Consider the following 23,088-nt stretch of genomic DNA (forward strand, 5'->3'; position numbering starts at 1 on the left):
AGAGGTGATGCCACATCCTTTTCTAATCAAGTGGTGGGAGTGTGGCACATGATCAACCTGGTACAGTGCTGTAAGCGCCTTCCACCTGAAAGAAAAACCCCTTAGTTCTGTCAGATGTGCAGTTATCACTGAATCCAAACAGATTATTTTTGAGGCCATCAGTCTGGTATGCCAGACATGTCTAACGCACTGAATCAGATGACAAAGCAGCACAACAAATTTGGTTCATGGACATCAGCTTTTTACTGCAAATTGGACAACCATACAAATTCCCAGTTCCTTTTCTTTTTTTCCCCCCCCTCTGTTTACAGACAAAAGAGATGCCTGTATAAATTTTAAAAGCAGGTTTTTGCTGTCTTGTGTACTTTAGTCTTCTATTAGCTTTTATAAGTACCATGAAATTTAATGCAGTTTAAGTGGCCTAAATTAAGTGTGCTCCAGCTGTAACCAAAATGCCTGAGTACAGATTGTGCATAATGTTGTGAACCAGCAAAGCAACCTGAAGGAAACTTTTATACAGCAAAGTTCACAACTACATATTTTGTCTCTCTTTAAAATTTTTCTCTTCCTCTTGTCAGAGTAGGGAGCAGTGAAGTGTCTTTGACGAAACTTCCTGTTGGAATGCCTCACATCAATGCAGCTGCAGCTCTGCAGATTTCCATGCTGCTCTTTGCTCTTCCTGCACAGTATTTCATATCTCAGTGGTACGGAACGGACTCTGCCGAGCGCATCCAAATAACAGAAAGGTTTTAAGACTCCCCTTCCCCACTGCATTTATTTGTAAGAGAGTTCTCTTTCTCATCCCCAATGACACTTTGTCCTGGAAAGCTGAGGTTTGCATGGATTGGCTATTCCTATACAAAACCAACATTTAAATCACACCTCAGGCATTTTTGTGACTTAATATGACTGTATTTAGTTTCAAAATTTAAATAGCAATTGTTGATTTCTTCACATAAAAATCTTATTAACCTGCATGAGTGCCTTAACCTCATTCTTTTTTGGGACATTCCAATATACATTACTAAGGGTTATGTCCCTTTCAAAAGATGAAAATTAAGCATTTGATTAAATAACATTAGTTCTAATTTTCCATTACCTTTTGACATTTACTGTTATAAAATATTTTCTTGCATAGTATGACTCAGTACAGACTCTTAACCAATAAAATTCACTCACAGTAATTACTTCAGGCAGTGACAATGCTAAGAGATAAGTTAGGAGTGCCATTTTGTCTATGAATTAAGAAACCGTGTATTGACAGAATCCCACATACATATCTCCAAATAAAAGGTGGAGACTATTACATCAGATCCAAATTTTTGATAGTGGCATCCATTGGCAAACATTGGCATCTTGACATGAACCATGCAAAGAGGGACTCAGTTGTATGTGTGGCCTGTGCAGTGCGCTGGCTGTGTGGTTCATCTGTGGAATTCCAATGCATGGAGCAGGAAGAGCAAAGGATTGGTCTGATGAAAAGAGAACTAAGCTTGGCTTATTCATAAAGACCCAGAGTGAAATAATTTTCAGGCCTCATAGAATGAGTCAACCACTTATTATTTAGATTTATGCAAAAACCTGTAGGCTTTTTTAATAGTCTTTTGATTATGTACACCATTTTAAAAATATCTCATGCTCTCTATTCTCTAATAACAGTTGAAGCTGCAGAATCTGAATGTAATTTAACAATTCCTGTGGTCCGAGTACAGGAAGAAAGCAATCTTGTAAGGAAAAATGGTATTTTCCAAAATTTACATATGGTTTACTGGTACAAGTGATGACTGAAAGAATATTCATTTGCAGTGTTGATATTAATCTTGAGGAGAAATTGTTCATGGTCACTGACCCTTTCTTTCTCTTTGCTACAGAAGTGAAACTGCAAAGTTTAAATATTAAAAATCTGTATAAGAATACTAGAGGAGGTTTTAAAAACAATATGATGACCATTTTTACTCCTAAAGGATAATTGCCTCTTGGAGCATCTCAACAAGATCTTCCTTGAGTCTGGATGCGTGGGCAGATCGTTTAAAGCTGTGGCTCTCGAGGACAAGGTAGGATGTTACTGTCTGCACCTAGGAGATTTCAGCCATGGTCTGTTCTGAGCAGGAAGGTGTGCTGTGGGGGAAGTAAGTGACAAAGAGGAAATATCTCTCATTTGCTTTTCAGACTGATCTGGAACTTTCACACAAACATCAAAACTGAACTCCATGTGAAACTAAACGTAACTCAGGGCAGTAATCCTGTACATGTTATCCTCAAAACTCATCTGACTCTGAAGGCAGAACAATTAGCCAAATTAATGACTGAAAGCAACTACATGTTTGTAGGATCAGATGCTAAAGCACTGGATGGATATCCTATGCTCTATATTGTAGCACAAGAAAATCTTAATTAGGAATCACAGACAGAAAATATGTGGGCTAAGTAGTGAATTTTGATTATTGGTCATGTAACAATGATTGATCTAGAAAAAGTAAGATTATTTCCATTCATATATACACACCATTTTAATTTAAGAGGACTTCATGGACTTCTTTCAGTTTGTTGAAGGGCCTTTTTGTGAGATTTAATTCATGTACAGTAGAAATACTCCAAAGTTTTTACTTTGTTTTTGATCCATGTACAATAATCAAGGGTGTCAAGTCCTCTGAACTGTGGAGGATCCTGACTTAGTTTCATTCCCAGCAAAACCTAGGGGAATGGTCTATGAATGGAATCAGAAACTGTTCTCTTCTAAAGTTCATCATAAATTGCTTCTCAACTTTGTGGAAAGCTCCATGCCTATCTAAAGATAAAGCCTGCAAAGATCAAATGATCCATCGATTATTTGTATATAGTTGGGGCTGTTTGTGTCTTCTGAATATTTTATAAGGAATTGGTTATCTTAAAAATAATGTCATTTGAGACCTTCTATATTAGCTGCTGTTTTAACAAAAGTTAGACATGTTAAGATTTTGCCCATTCCTCTTTCTGTTAAGAGGTACTTATCAGCCTTAAGTCTTTCTACACATTTTGTAAAACTTTTGTTTTTTACAAAACTTTTGTAAAAAACATTGTTTGCACAGGAACTTGCTCTCACTTTCCTCCAGGCAGGGTGAAGGAGGTAAGACTGAAAGGTACCATCAAAGAGGAAGGAGACTAGGACAACCTGTAGCTCTTTGGCACCAATGGTTTGCTGGCTAGTATGGATGCAGAATGTTACCCGAACTCCTCTGTTCATAGACTGCTGCTGTTACATTGCCAGCAGAAGGAAATGTTCCATTTTCTCATTGTTTTTTTACACTTTCTCTTTATTACTATAGCAATGAAAAATGTTAGCCATTTCCCCTTTCTAAACATGTCTGTCCCCTACTGCCCACCTTTTAAATTGAGATGAAATTCAGTCTAGTGCAGAAGGATCAGCTGCATCTACTGTAGCCTTAGGCAGGGACTCATTGCTGGACACCTTGTCCACAGCAGTATAAACCAATTTTTAAAGACTTTACAAAAGACACTGAAGAATCATGCTGATTCTTCAGAGTGCAGAATAGTGTTTGGTCACCTCTGTAAAATTAGTTTCCTCTTTTTCCAGTTGGAACAAATTCCTTTTTGTAAAATTCATGCAGGCTTCAAATTGTAGAGAAGTTTGTATCAAAGGCTTTGCAGTATTCCACTTAGGATAATTAACCTTCTGATTATTATTAAAACTCAGCTTCTAAAGAACTTGTTTGTATGTTGAGTTATTAATTTTACATTTTAGGAATTGGTACTATGGAGAGAACAAAACAAAGTGGTAACAATGAAGCAAAACCCCATTTTTATCTTGCAGGTATTGAAGTTTTTACAATCCTTTCATATTTTACTTATAATGTTGTCTATAAGGCTTCTATAGTGGATTTCTTTACTTAATTTGTAAATGGCAGACTGTTTTCATTTTTTCATCTCTCTCAACATGATTGAAAATATTCAGTAAACAAAGCAGTAGACATAAAATCCAAGGCCTCTTCCCTGTATTGTGTAATAGTATCAATATGATGTAACTATATGTATGTATTTTTCTGAATACATCAGTGTATGTATTTTGTATTGACCTATGAAACAGCTTTCAGTGGTACAGCTTTCAATTGATTCAAATGAGCTGATTTAGATCAATTTCACAGAAGGAAAAAGAAATAGTTGACTGCTGTTCCTGGAAAAAAGTCCCTAATCAGACTGAATAGAAGAATTCTGTGACTTAAACTGGCAAAAAATAATGTGACAATAAGTTACCACATGTAAGCACTGTAAAATACTGTATGGAAGGCTTAAGTAACTGTCAATGCATACACATGCTAATGTTTTCTAAAGCTCTGTTAAGATCCCTATGTAATATCAAATGCATACAAATAGAAAAGTGTCTTAGTGGATGTTCCTTTGTAAAATAAAGTAATTAATATTCTGGGGGAAAAAAACCAAAACACCTGTTCTTCTTTAATTCCCCTATTAATCTAATTATCAGTTCTCTTCAGGTAGAAGTCCGACTACTTTCTGTTAAAATGTTTAATATAACTGATCAAACTTTTATCCTTGCTAAGTCTCTTTCTTTGTTAAATTAGCATCAGCTCATGTTCACAGTCCAAAGCCTGAATATATTAAGTTCCGTGTGGGCCAGGTAATAATTCACAGAAGATTTGGCTACTCAGGAGTCATTGTTGGATGGGATGTAAAAGCTAACACCCCAGAAGAACAACTACAACCCAGATATTCTCCAGTGAAACAGGTCTGAATGTACTAAACTATTGCTTTATTAATATATACACAGAAAAACTCAGGTTAAAATACCCTCAGAAACACTGTTACAGACCAACTTCCTGCCATCCTAGTGGAAAGTACTCCCGAGTTCTGCATCACCTGTGCAGCTGAGTGGTACCTTTGCTGCTTCTGCACTGTGGTCCCGGTATAGCTTGGCTTTTACACCACCAGTGGCTAACCTTTGCTGGTCAGGGCTGTAGTGGACATATCTGAAATTAAAACTACTCACTTTTTATACACAGTGTTGTATTTGAAATACCAGTGTCAACCTATGATGTCTGAATTTCTCCTGCCATGTCATTAAAATTGAGAAGCTGTTAAGTCCTTTATCTGGTTATCCATAATTGGTGCATTTTCACTGCACTTAAGAAATGCAAGTAATGCTCTGTGTTTAATCAGTTTCAGTGAAAAAGCAATATTTTTGAGGATCTGGTTACTTGGAGTGTAAAACACATTTCTGTTAGAATTCTTAAAGCCTTTGAATTTCTCTTGCCTAAGTCCTTGTGTTTGAAAATCAAATGCTAAATCTTTGTTGACAGTGCTAATCTGGTAATGCAGTGCTGCATACTGTGGCAGCATGCCACTGACCTGCTGCTTAAGTGGCAGGACGATACTAATTATTAAGTCAGAAGACTGAAAATGGGGAAAACATGAAAATCTTCGTCTGTAGCAGAAAATTCATGTTCAGCTGGATACTGACATTCAGTCCCATTTTGTGCATTTGGTTCCTTCCCTGATGTAGCTTTAATCCAACTGTTCCTCATCTTTGGTTTCTAAAACACCTGCATCCTTGCTTTCTTTTCTCCTCAGCAGTGTTATCACCAGCTGAACCCCCAAGAATTTCCCAGAAGACATTGATCCTTTTTATGTACCTTACATTGCTCTGCTGTCCCAGCAGCCTTGCGTTCATCTTTATTGTTTTAATTTCAAGAGTGATGACAAGGGGTTTAAGAGTCTTTGCTGCTTTTAAGGTTTTAATTGCCTTTGCCTATCATGTCATAAGCACTTTGCAAAATGCCTTCTGACCTTTAGGCTGCAGCTTACTGAGCTTGGTCCATGCAAATCCCTCAAAACATCAGCCAAGTTTTCAGCCCACCTTTTCCTTGCCTTCCTCTGACTTCCAATCTTTATGAAATCACTGAGCAGAGGCCACTGCCTGTTCATTGATCGATACTGATTGCTTCCTAAACTCCATCTGTATTCATCCATCACTTTTTTGTGTTTAGATTGTGGGTAACTTTGGCCAGGAGTGTTTATGGATACCAGCGAATATCATGGCCCATATTCCCTGGCCCAGGATTTGTTTTCATAAGCACTTCTTTATTGGAAGATTCATGTATATATACACATAGAAGTTGCCTTAGCTCTTTCCAGGGACTGTGGTTGTTGGAGGTGGCATTATGTTCTGAACTTGTCTCTTCCTCTCTTGGAGTTTAGTTGTCACTTGTGAAGGAAAAAGGGTGGCAGGAGATCAGCATTGGGACTATGTACAAAAAGCAAGGATACTGTAAGTCTTGTTTTTTGCAAGGTCTGTGGGGAAAAAAAACTTAATTATACTCTTGACTCTTAAAAAATGTTCCAGATATCCCAAGAACTTTGTGTGTTGCAGTTCTGATTGCTTTATATTTAATTCTGACATTGGTAAAATCAAAAATGAACTGGCTATGTGTGTATATATATATATACATATATATATATATATATATATATATATACATATATATATATATATATACACACATGTATCTCAAGGGGATTTAGTTTCTGTAAGCCCACTGAAAGTTAACTGATTATAATATGTAATCTTTAGTCATCATCTCTCTTTCAGGCTTTTTATTTTCTTTCAATTTTTACAGGATCTAAAAGATACTTCTTACTATCGAATTCTAATTAACAAAGCAAATGGATTTGGCAAATCTACAGCTTATGTTTCTGAGGAAGAGATAACAGTTATTATGGGATTAGAGGTAGTATTTATTTTTATTCAGTTGCAACTTGATTGTTATTCTATATTTTTAAAAGTTGGTTGACCTTTGGCTTAATAGATACTAGCTAGGATGCAAAGTTAGTGAAAACTAATAGAGAAAGCAGATAAACAAATTACTGCTGTACTTTCAAGCATGGGTTTTTGTAGCTGAAAAATGACCAAACTCAGGTAGTACCCACTTTGAAGTATCCAACTGCTGAGGTTTGTAAGTGTTTTAGCAAGTTGATTTCCGTTATATATAGGCTGTTGCAGACACAGACTTTTGTACTGTGATTTCTGGGGATCTAGCAAAGTATGTTGGTTTCTCAATTCTACTCTGAAAAAATCTCCATTTCAAACAGCTCCTCCTCAGCTGCTGCCCAGACTGAAGAATGTCTCCTTTCTTAACTGCAAAACTCTTTGTGAGCCAAAAATTCTGTTTTGTGTATCAGGGTTGAAGTAGCTTTTGATTCCCGGCTTATGCAAGGCACACCTGATTTTTAGACTAGTCTGAGACTCTGAGCCAGAAAACAGCCTTCAGGCATGCATGCCACATACAAGTGGCTTTCTGCAAGGGACCCCTATGCTGTTGTGGATGCCTTCTCTGTGGACAGTGGCAGGGTCTTTGTATTTAAAAAAACAGCAATTGGATGAACCATTCACCTAACAGGAGACACTTGGTCTAGTCAAACAGAGCAGATTAAAATTGGCACATTCCTCTGCCTTTTGGGAAAACCTCCCAAAGGAATTGTCTAAGTCAGACTAGCCTGAAGACTCTCCATGCTCTCTCTCAAAACTGTGCTGCTGCACATAAAGGACCCCTCTCAACCACAATGTGACACAATCACCTTTTTTATTTGGGAGAAGCCTTAGTTCAGTCCATTCTGGTTTAGCCACAAATTGTAATATAGAATATGGCAATATGCCTGAATTTAGGAGCAGAAACTATGCTGTTCAAGATGAGTATCATAAATATTTAAAACTGGATTCTGCCCACGCTGTCTGAAAAATGCACCTTCCACTAGGTCAGTTAGCTGGCTACCTTCAGTTTCCTTTATATTCCATCAGGAGAAACATATACTTCATCTTAAATATTTACCTTGTGGAATTAGCTTTTAAGGTATCAAATTGCTTTATTCACCCACATGGCAGGTTAATTCTTCATGCAGATTATTAGAGAAACTATTGGTAACAAGCTCACAAAAACAGGTATTTCAAAGTTGTCTAGCTGAGATTAATAACAGATGGTGAGCCATGCTTCAAGTTCAAAATGTCTGTTGATTGCCCTCACTCAGCCTTTTGTACAGCCTAACAGGCACAGTAATTTCTTAAAGAGTTGAGAGATCAGAAAATGCTTAGACTTGTCATGATCCTTTCCCAGCTGGCAGTTCTGAGCTACTCACTGCAGGCTTCCTGCATCAAGACAAGGCTTGGCTTGTCCTTGGTGAGTTTGCATCTTCATGTTGGACCTAAGGCCATAACCCGGGTCTGTCTTCACCATTCCCCCCATTGCTTCTTTACTGATCCAGCTAAAACAAATACCAAATACCTCTAACAAGCGTTAGAGGTACACAAATTAGAGCAACACAAGTGGGAACTACTTCAGTAAGAGAAAGTGCTGATTGTAAACACTGATGCTGGTGTAAATCTAGCTTGTAACATCGCATGAGATCTGTTCAACATTTGTAAAGTACTTGGAGAGAGCTGCTATTCTGATGACAGAAATTTGGTTATGGTACACAGAAAATGCCATTGAAAGTACCTCTATGTACATTAAAAACTCATCAGGAGTTTTCAAACAATGTAGTAACTTCAACATTTAAGTATCAGTTTATATTTACTGCCAATTCTGATGTTTCTTCAACTTGAAATATTTTTTTCTCAGGTGTATCACCCTGATATGGAAACCTACTTCAGTGGATATGACGGATCGAAATACATTATGCAGCCATGGTTGAAAAAACTCTACCCTCATGACTGAGTACTTCAGTGTCTGTACATGTAATGTACATCCAGATAACAGATGTCCTTTTTAAAACTGAGCAAACAGACACCAGGATAAAATGTATATTTTTTTCTATGATGAAATAAAACAGTCCTAAGCAGGTTTTATGTTGGACACTCACTTTTGTCAGAAGCAAACACAATGCACGTTCAGTTTGTCACAACTCAGCAATGGCGAGTAATTTCCTTCCAGTTTTAGGAGGAAAGGTAAGTGCAGCTTCAGATATAGCACAGTTTCAGCCAGGTGTGCCAAACGTTTGGTACATCAAATATCTTGCTGTTTTACAGGGGCCAGGAAAAAAATAAGCAGTTGTGAACTGTACTTTCAGAATTAACTGTAACCTTAATTTTAGGGGATAGACTTACCACAAGAATGAAGTAAAAAAAATCAGAAATCACAAGAAGGCATAAAAATTTTATTTAGAAGTGTAGAATTCGAAGGTTTCTAGGGCAATTTGCTTCTCCTGTTTTCTTTTCCCTTTATCTCAAAAGCAGCAAACACTCTACATGACGCATAAGCAGTAGCATTCTGGATTCTTTCTTGAAGAGTCTGTGAATCAGCAGAGAGTGACAGGTGACTGTCTATGTGGCCTCCCCATTCTTTTGTTTCCTCTTCTTTTATCAATAAAGGTTTTCCCAACGCCTGGCCAAACAGTTGACAGACTTCCTGGGCTTTCCGGCGCGTGTTTCCCACGGCAGTGACACACACTTGGCGGCTGAGAGGTGGAAGCAGCAGCACAATAACAAGCAGGTTCAACCGATGTACCAGTGTTCCTGCCAAGCTTTGTGTTGTTAACGTCGCAGGTTTTGTAACTGCAGAGATGCTAAGGCACATCACCTTCCCCCAGCTTCTGAGCCACAGCTTGGGTATTGAGGGGACAGTGTGTGGAGGAAATGTCAGCATCCTCACTAATTCTGATGAGATCAAGCATTTCTAACACGTGCATGCTGCAGGCATCCACCTGAGTGCAACCCCTGCTCCAGGCATTTCAGTGGCTCAGCTGCAAGGTATATTAGCACCTGCTTAACATCAATGGCCAGATTTCCTGATCTCCTGTAGATACCTCTGACATTCACTTTTGGCATCTCTGGAACCTTTAACAGCAGCTAATTAAGCTTGCTGCTTGGACCAGGCAGTTCTTTTCTTACAAGAGGCAAAATCCCAACCAAGACTACTTCCTTCTGTCCCTCCCACTTAGTGAGAGAAGCCTGGACTGTGAATAGTCAATGCTTAAAACAGATCAAGATTGTGAGCTTAGGACAGCATGTTTTGATGCTGAGAAGTGCCACATATGGTTCTTTCCGGATCATGTCAGCTAACAGTAATGGGAATTGGCAAAGGTACTTAAAATTATCAACACCTGGTAACACAATTGCGCCCTCATGAATAAATACAAATGAAATCTACAAATGATGATGTAATCAAAGACAAATTCTGTTGACCTAAGATTCACAGCAGATTATACTCCAGTGGAAATCAGTGAGAAAATAATTTTTATTACATTCTGCTTTTGCACAGGGACAAGAACAAATTCTATCTTCTAGGCTGAACAGCATTAACTTGTAAGTTATACTTAAATACTGAAATCTCTAACATAAATATTAATAGGTGTGATGGAAACTACTTGCTCCCAGTGCAAACAGCATAAATTATGTATTCCTTTTAACTGAGACTGTAAGACTTTTGGTGTGAGAGAGAACTTACCGAAGTGTGTCTATGGCTTCTGGTGTATGGTAGAAATGAGGTGGATTGATGGTAACAGAGGTTCCTAACTTTTCAATGAGTAGATTGCAAACATTCTGCATTTTTCCAAAATCACTGAATATGATACAGACCTGGGAGTGAGTGAACAGACATCATATGAGTAACATTTTCATTTTCCACTATGACTCAGCACTTTTATTTAAATCAGTGTAAGGCCAGACATCTACAAGGTAACTAAACATACTAGTGCCATATACAACTCCAACATTTATGAACTTATAAGACTTCTATACAGCCCTACAGACTAGCAATAGGTTTGCAATAGAAAGAAGTTCTTAAATAGTTTAAAACTGAGGATTAAGAAATCCCTTCCTGAGGAAATGCGGAATTCCTGGTATGCAGATAATGTGAAGAATGAATGTGCTCTGGTGCACATGACTAGATGCATCCTGGTTCATCCCTTCTTAGATTGCTAGATGTTAGTTATGCAGAAGCTCACACAAAATGATGTGGAAAACATTGTGCATGAAGGAAAAATACATTTTAATTCCAAGCATTAGATTAAAGAAGCCTCAACTATGAGATTAAGCTAAACCGAGCCCAGTTCAGCTTGCAGTGGGCTCCAAATCCTGTGTTGTCTGAACAGACTCACTGCAGTGCTGAGAGGGAACTGGGCACTTCAGACTTGGATTAAAAACAATTTAAACAACTAACCAGTGCAGGGAAAATGCACTAGGAATTCAGGTCCTTATCAAATGCTATGAAGCAGCAATCACTATCAGCCCTGGATCCAGAGTCCAACAGTTTTTCTGGTGGAAAGTCCAGCCAGGCAGCAGCTTTCCAGGCAGAAGCCAGCTTTTCTCTGTGGCAAAGCACAGCTGCCAGGACTGAAGCAATGACACTGAGCTGATCTAGCATTCAGGAATCAGAAATCCTGGATCCCTAACTTTTTTTAAAAAAACCCTAAAACCTCATCTTTACTTCCTGTACTGCCCTCTCACCATGAGTCAGGTTCACCTTCTCTCTTATCCCCTACTCCCTTCTTTTTGCATACTAATACAGCTTCCACAGGAGTGGAAGAAAAAACCTGCAGTAAAGAAAATTCTACTGCCAACACTTGGGACATACAGTTGCCCCTATGGCTGCTGCAGTCTATGCATCACTCTACCCCAGCGAAGAGATATGACATAGAAATCCCAGTTGCAGCATGCCAGTGGCACTGCAGCAGCTTCCTGTATGCATACCAGAGATTTACCTTGTGCACAATGAGTTAATTCAAGGAAGCTGAGTCTCTCAGTGAGGGAGGAGGGAGCTACTTCATATGCAGAGTAAGGTAAAAAAGTAATGAATGCTCCCATCTTGTTACCCTTCATAGCCTTTTGGTGTAGTACCTGAACCTTATCCTGGCTTGGATCCTTGCACTGGTTCAGTGGCTCTGAAAGGTGCAGTGTCAATGAAATAGAGACTGAAGATGAGGCTACACCTGCAGTTTTTTCTTCAGTGGGAGTTCTTGCTGTACATATAAAAAGCACACATCCCCCTGTGATGTTTTGCCAGGAAACTGTCATTGCTGTATTTTGTGGAAAGTCTCACTATGAGGACTGTCATAGTGTTTTCCAGATTGCCATCAGCATTTACAAGATTTGTTTCTTTTAGGGGATAAAACAAAAAAAAAAAGATGAAACAGAAGAACTATGGGTCTTAAGCAGGAGATAAACTGCTCAGACTGGGGCACTTCTCGGCACTCAGGAACTTTACTGTTAAAAAAGCCCACTTGATCAGATACCCTCAGGAGCAGAAAACAACTGAGCAATAGCTGATTTTGCTGTTTCCCCCTCCTAAAAAAAATAAAAAAAAATCACAATTTTCATTTAGAGCTACATCTAATACATTCCACTTACAATTAGAGAGAATACTTCAACATTAAAATGCAAATAAATGTTTTAACTTTGTCAGTTATTAAGGTTAAAAAGTGTGAAAAAAGCAACATGAAGCTATGCAAAACTATAGAGACATTCCAAGGTTTGGATAAGGCTGCAAATGACAAGAAGTATTAAGAAATCACAAAACCAACATAACCTTCCTCCCATGAGAACATCACACAATAAATGAACTATTATGATAAAGATATAATAAAGCTTTGTGATCTTATAAACAACTTCATTCTTCTGCATATTTTCCTTTGTTATAGCATGAATTAAAATTATCTCCTTACAGTTGAAAGAATATCTTGAATTCTTCATTATACTTTTAAATAGCTACATGCCTGGGAATTTTTCAGTCTTCTAAAAATTCTTTACAGGAGACAAATGGTAAAGAGTTTACAGAATGAAGTAAAACAGGATGTCCAAGACTTTACATATAACACAGATATAACGGCAAACTTTAACAGGGAAGTGAGTGGAAGCGAGTCTTAAATTCATTTATATTGCTAAAGCAGGCAAACATGCTTGTCAATGGAACCTTACTGGTTTATGAAGCTGCACTAATGAAACAAGGATATACATAAAGGGAGAAGCAAGGAGAGACTGATCTCTGCATTAACAGTGGCCACACTGCTACCTCAGTGGGCAGGGTGGCCAAAACAGCAGCACTGGGGCTGGATTCTTCCAGTTCCAACCCCCGGGGTCCCAGGCAACCACACAACTTTGCAACAGCAATTACAGCTGGTCCAAGCTGCTTACAAATCAACACTAAATCTAAGCAGTTAGCCTTCCACATATAATCCTTGCTGTATAAAAACTAATAGCAGAAGACAGATAATTGGTTAAGTTACCACTTAAGACTGAAGTTGTAAGCCTAAGCTTGTCTGTAGCCTAAACAATAATTCATATAATAATTAATATTAGGGTTTTATTAATTTTTAAGTACAGGTCATCTAAAAAACATGGTGATTTAAGCTCTCAAGGTAGTAGGTGTCTCCACGACGAAGCTGAAGTCATTCAGAACATGAATGCACACCATTTAAGTATCTTAAGACTCATTTTAAAATCCAGTTTTTGTTCTCCAAATTCTCAATAATTTCTGTATTTACTGGTGTTATTCAGATGAGAATATGCCTTAAAGCAAGCAAACTAAGGAGGCTGAACCTGTTTAAGGGGACTCTAAACCACAGCTCTATAAACCAGCTATCATTTTATTGCAGGCTTCCAGGTTTACTTTCTAAGGATCTCTAAACTTGCTGGGTAGTGATTAAAGTTTTATGGTCTAAAAAATACATTAACTGAACACACATAATTTCCCTCAGAGAATGTTTCAAGCACAGCATTTATTTCCTACTATGGCATGAATGTGCAAATATATACTTTCCTTAGCAGATAATGAAGTAAATGGGATTATTCCCATAATATCTGCATTTCACAGAGCACCTTTTACCTACAAAATTCTGAGCCAATTACCCAGGAAACAACTACCTTTACTTTACTTAGAGCAAGCTGATGGCAGAGTTGTACAGAACAGACCAAAGTCCAGGTGCTCTGCAACTGTGGCCTAAGCAGATCTTGCATTTGCTCCCAGTTCAAGGGGATAAAATAATGAAAAAAAAAAAAAAAAAAGCTGAGCTGGAGAAAAAAAAAAAGATTATTAACTGAGGCAGCTTTCTGAACTCATCAATGCCTTGCAAGAAGCAGAGGGCAGGAAGGGCTATAGGAGAAGGAAAGTTCAGTAAGAAGTAAGTTTGCTTACACTGCCCCAGAACCAAATATGCCAGTCTGTAGCATCAGGTAACATTTAAAAAGCACATATTAATCTGAGAGGAAAACAAGTTCTGCACACAACAGAAGACTGCAGCTGAACTCTGCTATAAACTTCAGTCCTTAAACAGTTTTTTTGGCCTATGCTGCTATTATGTTCCTTGGACTGAGAAAAGATAGTCTGCAAATTTTTATAGGTCCTTGACACACTTCTTATTCTTGAATTTTATTTTTATTTTTGGTTAGGTCGAATACATACCTCTGCTTCCATTTGGTAAGTATTTTCTTCTCTACTAAAATCTTCTGTTACAGTCATATTTTCATCCTAAAACAAAGTAGAGGAATAGAACCTTAAAAGACAGAAATTAAGCATCTGCTGTATGTATATGTCCTATAAAAGCTGAACTGTTTTGGCATATTACTTATGACTTTGCAACAGAAATTTTGAATTTTCCATGCAAATATCTTCAGTTAAAAACTAGCTGGATAACGAAGATTTCTTGAATTATTCTAAGTGAATTATACAGTAGCTCTAGAATGTGATTTTGCTGCTATTCCCTTGAAGAGAACAATTAGGTCATAAAAGTAGCTGCTAGGTAGAAGCTGTGTGTATTAGTGTGTAACTGTAAATTCACCTGGTACAAGAAATCTAGCAGCTTCAATTGCTTTTAGAAAGTTAGTATGTGAGAAGTGCTTTTTAGGCCCCTATTTTAAGATATTTTAGCAGCAGCAGCTGCTTGTAGCAAGGTTATATGAACAAAGATTGAACTGCTATTATTCTGGCATAATGGCAACCCTTGGAAAAGGCTGTTCCACCAGTGATGCCTTGGCATAAACAGCAGTTAGATTGGTCAATATAATTGCTGCACAGAGAGCTAGCAAATCCTGTAGGACACATAAATAAGATACTGAACTCAGGAAGATACAGAATAACTGCACTTACATGTGAATATTTGATCAGTTTGCTACTGGTCTAACAGTCACATATTTTTCACCCACTTCGCTCTACAGTAAATAGTTTGAACGAACAATTTATTGTGAAAAAAGCACAGCCTACAGTTTAATTGTAGCTTTGCATGTAACACCTATGAACTGCAGTAAAACAGACACCCAGCCTCCCAGTTACTAAAGAAGTTTTATTTACTAGATTTATGTGCATAGGAAATATTTTCTTCAATGCTGACATTCAAAAGATGCTTTGTGTCAGAGTATTTCCTACAGATGCTCAAGTCTTCAAGTTTATCATGTAGCATGCATGCATGCATAAGTTTATGGAAATGATATTAACTATGAGAAGCATTTTCCTTTTAAAATATTATATGGTTTTATTACCATTGAATAAAAGTCTACAAAAAATGAAATGTCAAAATCTGTATCATGATCGATTGGTAGTGCTCAAATTTAAGCACAACAGCACTATTTTTAGATATTTTCAGAAAGTCTCTTCTAGTAAGGGCAAAGATTAGCAAGGGCTAGTTGTCCATAAAAGCTGGATTTTTTCTTTTATGTGGCTGGCTGGGGTTTGCTAAAGAGTGATCAAGGCAGTCTAGCACCAACAGCTCATTTAATTTACAGGATAGGGTAAATCTTACTGTTTATGAAAGAATTCAATTACAATTGCCAAGAAAGATTTTTCCCCAGAGGTTTCATGTATCTTATAGAAATTGCCACACAGAAAACACAAACTACTACAACTCGTATCTTACAGAAATAGCTGTGCTGTAACACAACTGTAAACATAAAAAAAATGCATTTCTTTTCCCCTGTTCCCTCTCCTTAATCCTTTTTAAAAACAGGTTCTCTTTCCTGCTGAGCAGATCCAAGCCTTAGAATTTTGGCTGTGCCCTCCCAAGGTTCCTGTGTTTTTAAGGACACTGCCATCCTGTGGCATCAAGCACTATGGCAAGATCAATATTGCAGAGTGAAAGATCATTTTGCACCACGTATTACAAAATTTCCTTCACAGCTAATTTTAATCCCACCAAATGTGACAGTAGTTGTATGTGCTACTGAAGATAAATGGATGAAATAATTGCTGAAGTCATAACAGGTGGCCTTCTGTGATATATTTTCTGTTAGATACTTGGCTTCCATTTGTGACTGTGTTCACACAAAGATATGGAAAAGACAGGTAGGAGACAACAGAATTTTAAATTGGAATCAAGACTGAGACTACTTCAAAAGCAAAAATTTTTCTTCCCTACTGTTTATGTCTACCATTCATATTTTGGCTGAGGAAATACCCATTTGATTGCAATAGCCACAGAAGAAATACTTTTCACTGTGACTTAGGGAAAGCTGCACTTCAGGTGTTCTGGACATCTGGAATAACTTTCTCTATTTTCTAAATCTGTGGGCCAAGAATCACAAAAAATAATTAAACTAATATAACAATATTGGTATCTCAATCACCCCAGAAGCCATTGAACAACTTAACAGAATCACACTTGTGAATTCTGCTTATAAAGCCAATTTTTTATGTGGCATCATATCACTGCTTCAGGCACTCTGAAATAAACAAAAATAAAAAAGATAGTCAATATCCCATTGAGCATATCAAGTCTAGAAATTGCTTTGCTCTATATTTTCACTCTTTTCAACTGAACACAAACTTTTATAGCCCTTCCTCCTATCTGCTACTTCTGAACAATGTCTTAGTTATAGGACCATTGTGTCCACCCTCATGACATTGGCTGGTTACAGGAATGACTGCTCTTTTCCCCAGAAGAGAACAGGAAAAAAAATAAATGGGTAAGTTAGCAAAAGCACACTTCAAGGAGAAAAGTATGCAACAACACACTAAGAGAACAGCCCATCTGCACATAGAATTGTGTTCTGCTCCTGGCTAACGACTTAACAAAACTATGAGACCCTTTTATGACACACAAACCAAGCCTGAGCAAGGGAAAGCATTTATAGTTTGGAATGTATGCTAATGCCCATTGGGTAATGTATGCTGACATGTGTAACTCTTAAATAAAAAATATCTGGAGACACTTGAAAACGTCTCCTAAAATCTACTCGTACATTTGAACTGATACATCCAGTATAACTTCACATTATCAAAAAGAAAGATATCTGAACAATCAAAAGAGTTAGCTTCTTCCATCTGATCACGGCATTCTTGTTCTTGGCACTATGGAAATGGTTAGTAAGAGCCTTGATGTACACTCCTGTCTTCTGACAGTCATCCACAGTGTCTCCACATAGTTAAGGATGGTGAGCACCTTCTGGGATTGGGTAGCTGTGCTCCAGCCTCTCATCTCCACACTCTGTCTCGTCTATTTGGCATGAGATGACAGAATGACAACCCAAAAACCTATGGTGAAAAAGTTTCTGATGCTTGAAGAAGAAATAACAGACGTATATGTAACAGTATATGTAATATTCTTACTACAAGAAAGACAAAAAGCAGATTTGTGGTCAGCAAATGCAGGGTTCTCTGAAGATGCTTGTTTAAATATATAGTAATGTAAAAAAAGGCAATGCCTTGCACAGGTTTTTACCTTCAGTCAGGGATATATTGTCATTGGAAGGTTTTGCAAGTAAGTGAGCAAACTTTAAAACCTTTTTAACCGATTGTATGGATGTGCATCCATAACTGTGACTCCTGAATAAGTTTTGAAATATGAAGAATATTGCACATAAATCCAAGGGAGGTATCCCAGTTCAGACAATCTCTAACCCAGAGCCTACTAGATATATTTTGCTAGATGGTTTGTTTTGTTCTATAACACTCTGACAGGTTCAACAAATATTATCACTGTTATTTTAAACATGGTGCCAATGCCAACAGTAAGATATTGCCATTAAAGAAAACAAGTGTCATCTCCACACCACTCCCCAAATAAATCATAGCTGGCAAATATAAAATCTGTTTGCTTCTAGAGAAAGAGAAGAAAACGTTGCTTTTGAGCAGCTGGGCTGATTAAGGGAGATGGCTTTGAAGGCTGCAGGGAAAGTAAAATCAATGGGGAAACCACATTCTGTGCTCTGAAGTGCTGCATACACTTACAGCACTCTATAAATAAATGCCACTATGTGCATCTATTTCTGATTAAAATCCTGTGTAAATGTATATGGAAATCGGGTGCTGCCCCCAGGCCTCCTGAGAAGCTGCTAATGCAAGCTCCTGCTGCTGCAAAGGTTATGCACTTCCCATCTCACAGACTTCCTACTATAGCAACAATAAGGGTTAAGAAAATTGTTCTGTGGATTAATTAAAATAAATATATAGCATAGTTAGATGATTTCTAAAGAGGCCTTAGATAAGCTCACAACAACTAGAACCATATGGGGACTGTGAGGAGACATTAATTTTACAGTTGTCTAGAATGGTATTAGCTGCAAGTGAAGTTAGCAAATGCAGTTAAGAACAAATTGCCAGCAGTGAGAGTTGTTAGTGGAAAAGCTGCAAGGCAAATAAAAGCTCCAGCAGTAGAGTGATTTAAAACTGGATGAAACAAAGCACTAAAAATTATACCGTGGGGAACTACGCTGAAAAAAAATAACTTCATGTTGTTTTTCTCAGAGTTCCCTAGAGCTAACACTTTGCTAACACTGAGAAACCCACAACTCAAGCAGCATTTCACAGTCTCTCAACTAAGTGGAAAGAACATTTCCATTCTCCAACACACAGCATCTTTGAAAGAGAAAAAGATTACTGTGAAATTATTGTAACTATAATAAGACACCGAATACTCTCACATTGTAAAAACAGCCCACTCTCCACCCTGCTTGCCTGCTCGCATTACTTTTATGAACCTGTTATAAACCCAAATAAAGTCATTTGTTTGTCCAAGTCGTACTTCAGTTTGCAATCCTTTTTTCTAGCCTGGAGTGGTGCACACAGCCCCTCTTAAGCACACTCACCTATTTAACACCCTGCCTACTCTTGTTGTGTGTCAGCCACTACATGTTGGATGCTCCTGGCTGTCCCAATTCAATCAGTATCAAGTCAAAATTGGAAGTCAGTTGTTCAGATTCACTGTAGGGTAAATATCTGCAACTATCTTTTCTAATACAGCCATGTTCTGAAGAACTACTTAATTACAGTCAGGACAAAAATGCCCTATAATCTGATGGCTCACCATGGTGGTGAGTACAAAGGTTAGCGTTTTCTCTACTAATAAGAACGAATGCATGCTGAATTGCTTTGTCTTCTTCCATTCTTTCTCTTCTTCTCCACTGCTCCAAACTCCTATTAACTCACTGAATAGACACTGAAGGCATTTAACCTGTAATCCCTTACAAATATGAAACAGTTTTGGCTGAACCAGTCATCCCAATGGCAACGGAACCCATGACAAATGCTGCCTGTGACAGACATGCACCCAGCCATGATCAATACCTAGCCTAAAGCAGCCTCCGTGTCCCTGTGTCATCTAGTCACAGAGCTGCAATATGAGCTTTTTCAGGGGCTAAGTGGTCTTCTTTACTGCCTTCTTTATTACTGAACAATTTGTATAGATGCTACAGTGACAGCATAACAGTTCAAAAAAACCCCATGGAATGCTATTTTTTGGGGATGAAAGCTGGTGCCAGTACTTATCTTCAAATGCATGCAGCATCTGAAATGTGGGCACGCAATTTCACTGTTTAGGCCAAGTAACTTACTCTCTTACTTTGCATTTACTAACTCTGACTTGCACTGTACCATCATGCAGTATCAGGAAACCCTTCTGCAATTCCTTTTCACTCCATTGAAAAATCTGGTCTTCATAGCAAACTCGTACATCTCCCTTACCCCCCATCTTAACTGTGAATACACTCAAAAGGCACAAACCTCTTGGGGAACTTCAGTAAGAAGTAACTTTTGAAAACAACTGCTTATTCCATAAAAAACCAGGTTTTTTTCTGTTTTTAAGAGCCCTATGTGTGGAAAACTGTCCAAAACTCTTTTGCAAAATCCAAAAACATCATCAGCACAATTGTTAGGACAAATATCACTCTTATGGAGCATTTACTGTTTGGACAGAGCTTTAAGGTAAGTCTTTGATTTTTTCATTGTTGCAAAACTGCTTTCAGAGGCTAAAACACACATCGTGGTAAAGAAACTTTCTGGGTCCACAAAGGGCTTCTGTCACTTCTGTCAGCTATCGTGATCATACCCCATGTTTTTCAAAACCTCTCTACTTAAGTAGAACAAGAAAGAGAGAGAGAGGAAAGAGCTCTGTTATTTGCTGCTAAGCTCTGGTCATCACAGTTACTCTCACACACACAGGTACAGATTATGCTGCTGTGTAACTCTCTCACACAGAGGTACAGGTTATGCTGCTGTGTACAACTTTATCAGTTTCACCCGCATGCTTGGGCGAATGCTGCATTACACGAACAAATCACAGAATTAGGTTGGAAAAGACCTCTGATATCATAGAGTGCACCCTTAGACTGAACACCACCATGCCAACTGGACCATGGCACTGAGAGCCACGTCCAGCCTTTCCTTAATCGCCTCCAGGGACGGCGATTCCACCACTGTGGGAGTCGAAGTAGGACGGCTTTCACATGCTCAACAAGCAACCTGCTGGAAAGCCCGGGTAGCGACATTCCACCTTTTCCGCTGGCATGGCTGCAGCCTTCCAAAGACAGGCAGGCTTTCCCAGCGGTTCCCAAGGCAGAGGACCGAGAGCTCCAAACCCGTCACTCCCCTGCTTCCCGCCGGCACCGAGGCCCTCCGCGGGCGCCTCTCCTCAGGGCCGCCCCGGCGGGACGGCGCCGCACCCGGCCGGCTGCCGAGCGGGACCGGAAACCTCCCGGGAACCGGGAATTGCCCCGCCTGCTGCCCCCCCTCGCCTTCCCCCGGGGACGCCCCGGCGCCTCAGCGGGCCCCGGGCGGCGGAGCTCACCGGGATGCCCTGCAGGCGGGCGGTGTGGGCGATGTACTGCAGCCGGCGGGACACGCTGCTCCGCGCCGCCTCGGCCGCCTCCTTGCGGCTGCTGAGCCGCAGCGACACCCGCGCCCGGTCCGGGCGGGCGCTCAGCTCCGCGCTGCCGCTCACATGCACCTCCCGCCCGGGCAGCGCCGCAGACTCGACGCGTCCCTCCGGGGCCGGGGCCGGGTCGAGTTCTGCGAAGACGCGAGAGGGGGGCGGCGCGGGCGGCGGCATGGCCGTGGCTATGGCGGCCCCTCACGGCACCATGGCAACTCTGGGGCGCCACGTCACAGCTCCCGCCCGCTCCCGACCGCCGCCGCGCCGGCCCGGAGCCTGCCGCTCCCGCCGGGACCGGTGTCGTCACGGCGTCGTTAAGGGTGGGAAAGGTCTCTGGGATCATCGAGTGTAACCTGTGACCGCACACCACCATGCCAATTAAACCGTGGCACAGAGTGGCACGTCCAGTCTTTCCTAAAACATCTCCCGAGTGACTTCCCCCATCTCCCTGGACACTCCCTTCTAATTTATAATCACTTTTTTTTTTGTGCAGAAATTCTTCCTAATGTCCGACCTAAACCTCCCTGGTGCAGTTTAAGACTATATCCTCCTACCATGTCGCTGGTTGCCTGGGAAGTCCCTCTGCCGCTCGCCGAGGGGACGCTGCCGTGGCAGTGTCCGAGGGTGGTACCCAGCCATGAAAGTGACTGAGCACACGACAAGAGGACAAGGTTCATGCCCTGGCCCAAGCAGGGTCAGCCGCAGCAGGCTGCCTAGGTCCATGTCCCGTTGAATTTTTGATATTTCAGAGGGTGGAGACTCCAGAACCTGAGCAACCCAAGTCAATGTTGAATCATACTCGGAGTAAAAAATACAGGGTTCTTATGTTCACCTGGAGTGTCTTGTGTTTTAATCTCTGTCCACTGTGTCCTGTCACAGGGCAACACTGAAGGCAGCGTGGCTTCCATGTCTTCCATCCATCAGGCATCTAAATATAGACTGATAAGATCTCCCTGTTCTTTTTCTAGGCTGTAGTTCCAGCTCTGTCTGCCCTTCCTCATAAGAGAGATGCTCCAGTCCCTTCATCATGTTCACAGCCTTTCGTTGCACTTTCTCAGTATGTCCATATCTTCCTTGTGTTGGGGAATTGAGGAAACACTCCAGGTGTGCCTCACCAGTGCTGAGCAAAGGGGAAGGATCACATCCCTTGACCTGCTGGAAATGCTTCCCCTAATCCAGCCCAGGATGAAGCTGGCCTACTTTGCCATGGGGTCCATGCTCCACCTGTTGTCCTTTTCTGCTTTCCAGCCAGTGAAACCCTAATGTGCACTGGTGCACTGCGTTGCTCCTCCCCAGATGCAGGTTTTGATGTTTTCCCTTGCTGAACTTCATGAGATGTTTCTCAACCCAGTTCTTCAGCTGGCCAGAGTGACTACGAAATGAGTAGCTCAGTGACGAGCTCTGTATGTCTGGTGTCGTTGGTATGAGGATTTTTGGGAAGGACTCTGGATTTGTCATCGCTGTTTACATTTGTGATACATTGTGTTTTGATTACCTGAAATCTATAATTTAGCACAGAGGCTGGAGTGGTATTGTATATTCATACAAGGTGTTGCAGCCTTCAGAATTCACACTGCAAATGTTGGAAAGTCTGTGTTACTGTGATAAGTCTGTGTCTGATGAATATTGCTATATTCTCCTCCTAGATAAAAACATGACATGCGAAGACATCAAGATCTGATTCTAACACTCAGATGAAGATTTCTTGAAGGTGTCAGGAAGCAGAAATACTGAGGGAATTGAAGCCCTGTCTTTTGTCCCTTTCATTAGTCTACTTGGTGTGTGTGTGCACTTCATGTCTTGTCATTAGCCAGCTTCTGTACAAATTTCCTTTCTTGCCATTAATATTGTATCTGCCTTAAGAGGTATCAGTGACTTCTGTCTGCTTCATGACTTTTGGAGTCTTCTGCCTTTGAATCTTATTTTCTCTCCATATTTGCTGAACACTTAAAGCTTCAAATGAAACAGATTGAACCTCTTAGGTATTCATTACATCTGGAGATGACACTCCATGTT

The 23,088-nt window shown here is 39.8% G+C and overlaps 1 protein-coding gene and 1 long non-coding RNA gene across 2 annotated transcripts in view; one reads left to right on the forward strand and one right to left on the reverse strand.

Moving 5' to 3' along the window:
* Positions 1–377: 377 nt before the first annotated feature.
* Positions 378–23,088, forward strand: part of LOC132325361 (uncharacterized) — a 161,196-nt gene continuing 138,485 nt past the window's right edge. The window contains exons 1-6 of the long non-coding RNA XR_009485925.1: positions 378–746; positions 1,965–2,054; positions 3,743–3,811; positions 4,578–6,280; positions 6,630–6,740; positions 8,625–8,845. This is a non-coding gene — a long non-coding RNA (uncharacterized LOC132325361). The remainder of the gene's footprint in view (positions 747–1,964; positions 2,055–3,742; positions 3,812–4,577; positions 6,281–6,629; positions 6,741–8,624; positions 8,846–23,088) is intronic.
* Positions 9,139–21,295, reverse strand: IRAK1BP1 (interleukin 1 receptor associated kinase 1 binding protein 1). Its single transcript, XM_059842573.1, has 4 exons — positions 20,989–21,295; positions 14,400–14,465; positions 10,449–10,579; positions 9,139–9,459 (listed from the first exon to the last, which is right to left on the reverse strand). Exons 1-4 carry the CDS (start codon positions 21,247–21,249, stop codon positions 9,189–9,191), a joined length of 729 nt encoding a protein of 242 aa, XP_059698556.1. The 5' UTR covers positions 21,250–21,295; the 3' UTR covers positions 9,139–9,188.

This window comes from Haemorhous mexicanus, chromosome 3 (genome assembly GCF_027477595.1).
Source record: "Haemorhous mexicanus isolate bHaeMex1 chromosome 3, bHaeMex1.pri, whole genome shotgun sequence".
Taxonomy (NCBI): domain Eukaryota; kingdom Metazoa; phylum Chordata; class Aves; order Passeriformes; family Fringillidae; genus Haemorhous; species Haemorhous mexicanus.

Excerpts from the sequence above, each read along its gene's own strand:
- IRAK1BP1 (XM_059842573.1), bottom strand. The coding sequence starts at position 21,249 with ATGCCGCCGCCCGCGCCGCCCCCCTCTCGCGTCTTCGCAGAACTCGAC. Across the intron at positions 14,466-20,988 it reads CCCGCCTGCAGGGCATCCCG|GATGAAAATATGACTGTAAC; the intron begins GTGAGCTCCGCC and ends ACTTTGTTTTAG. Across the intron at positions 9,460-10,448 it reads GAAGCCATAGACACACTTCG|CCGCCAAGTGTGTGTCACTG; the intron begins GTAAGTTCTCTC and ends TCCACCTCTCAG.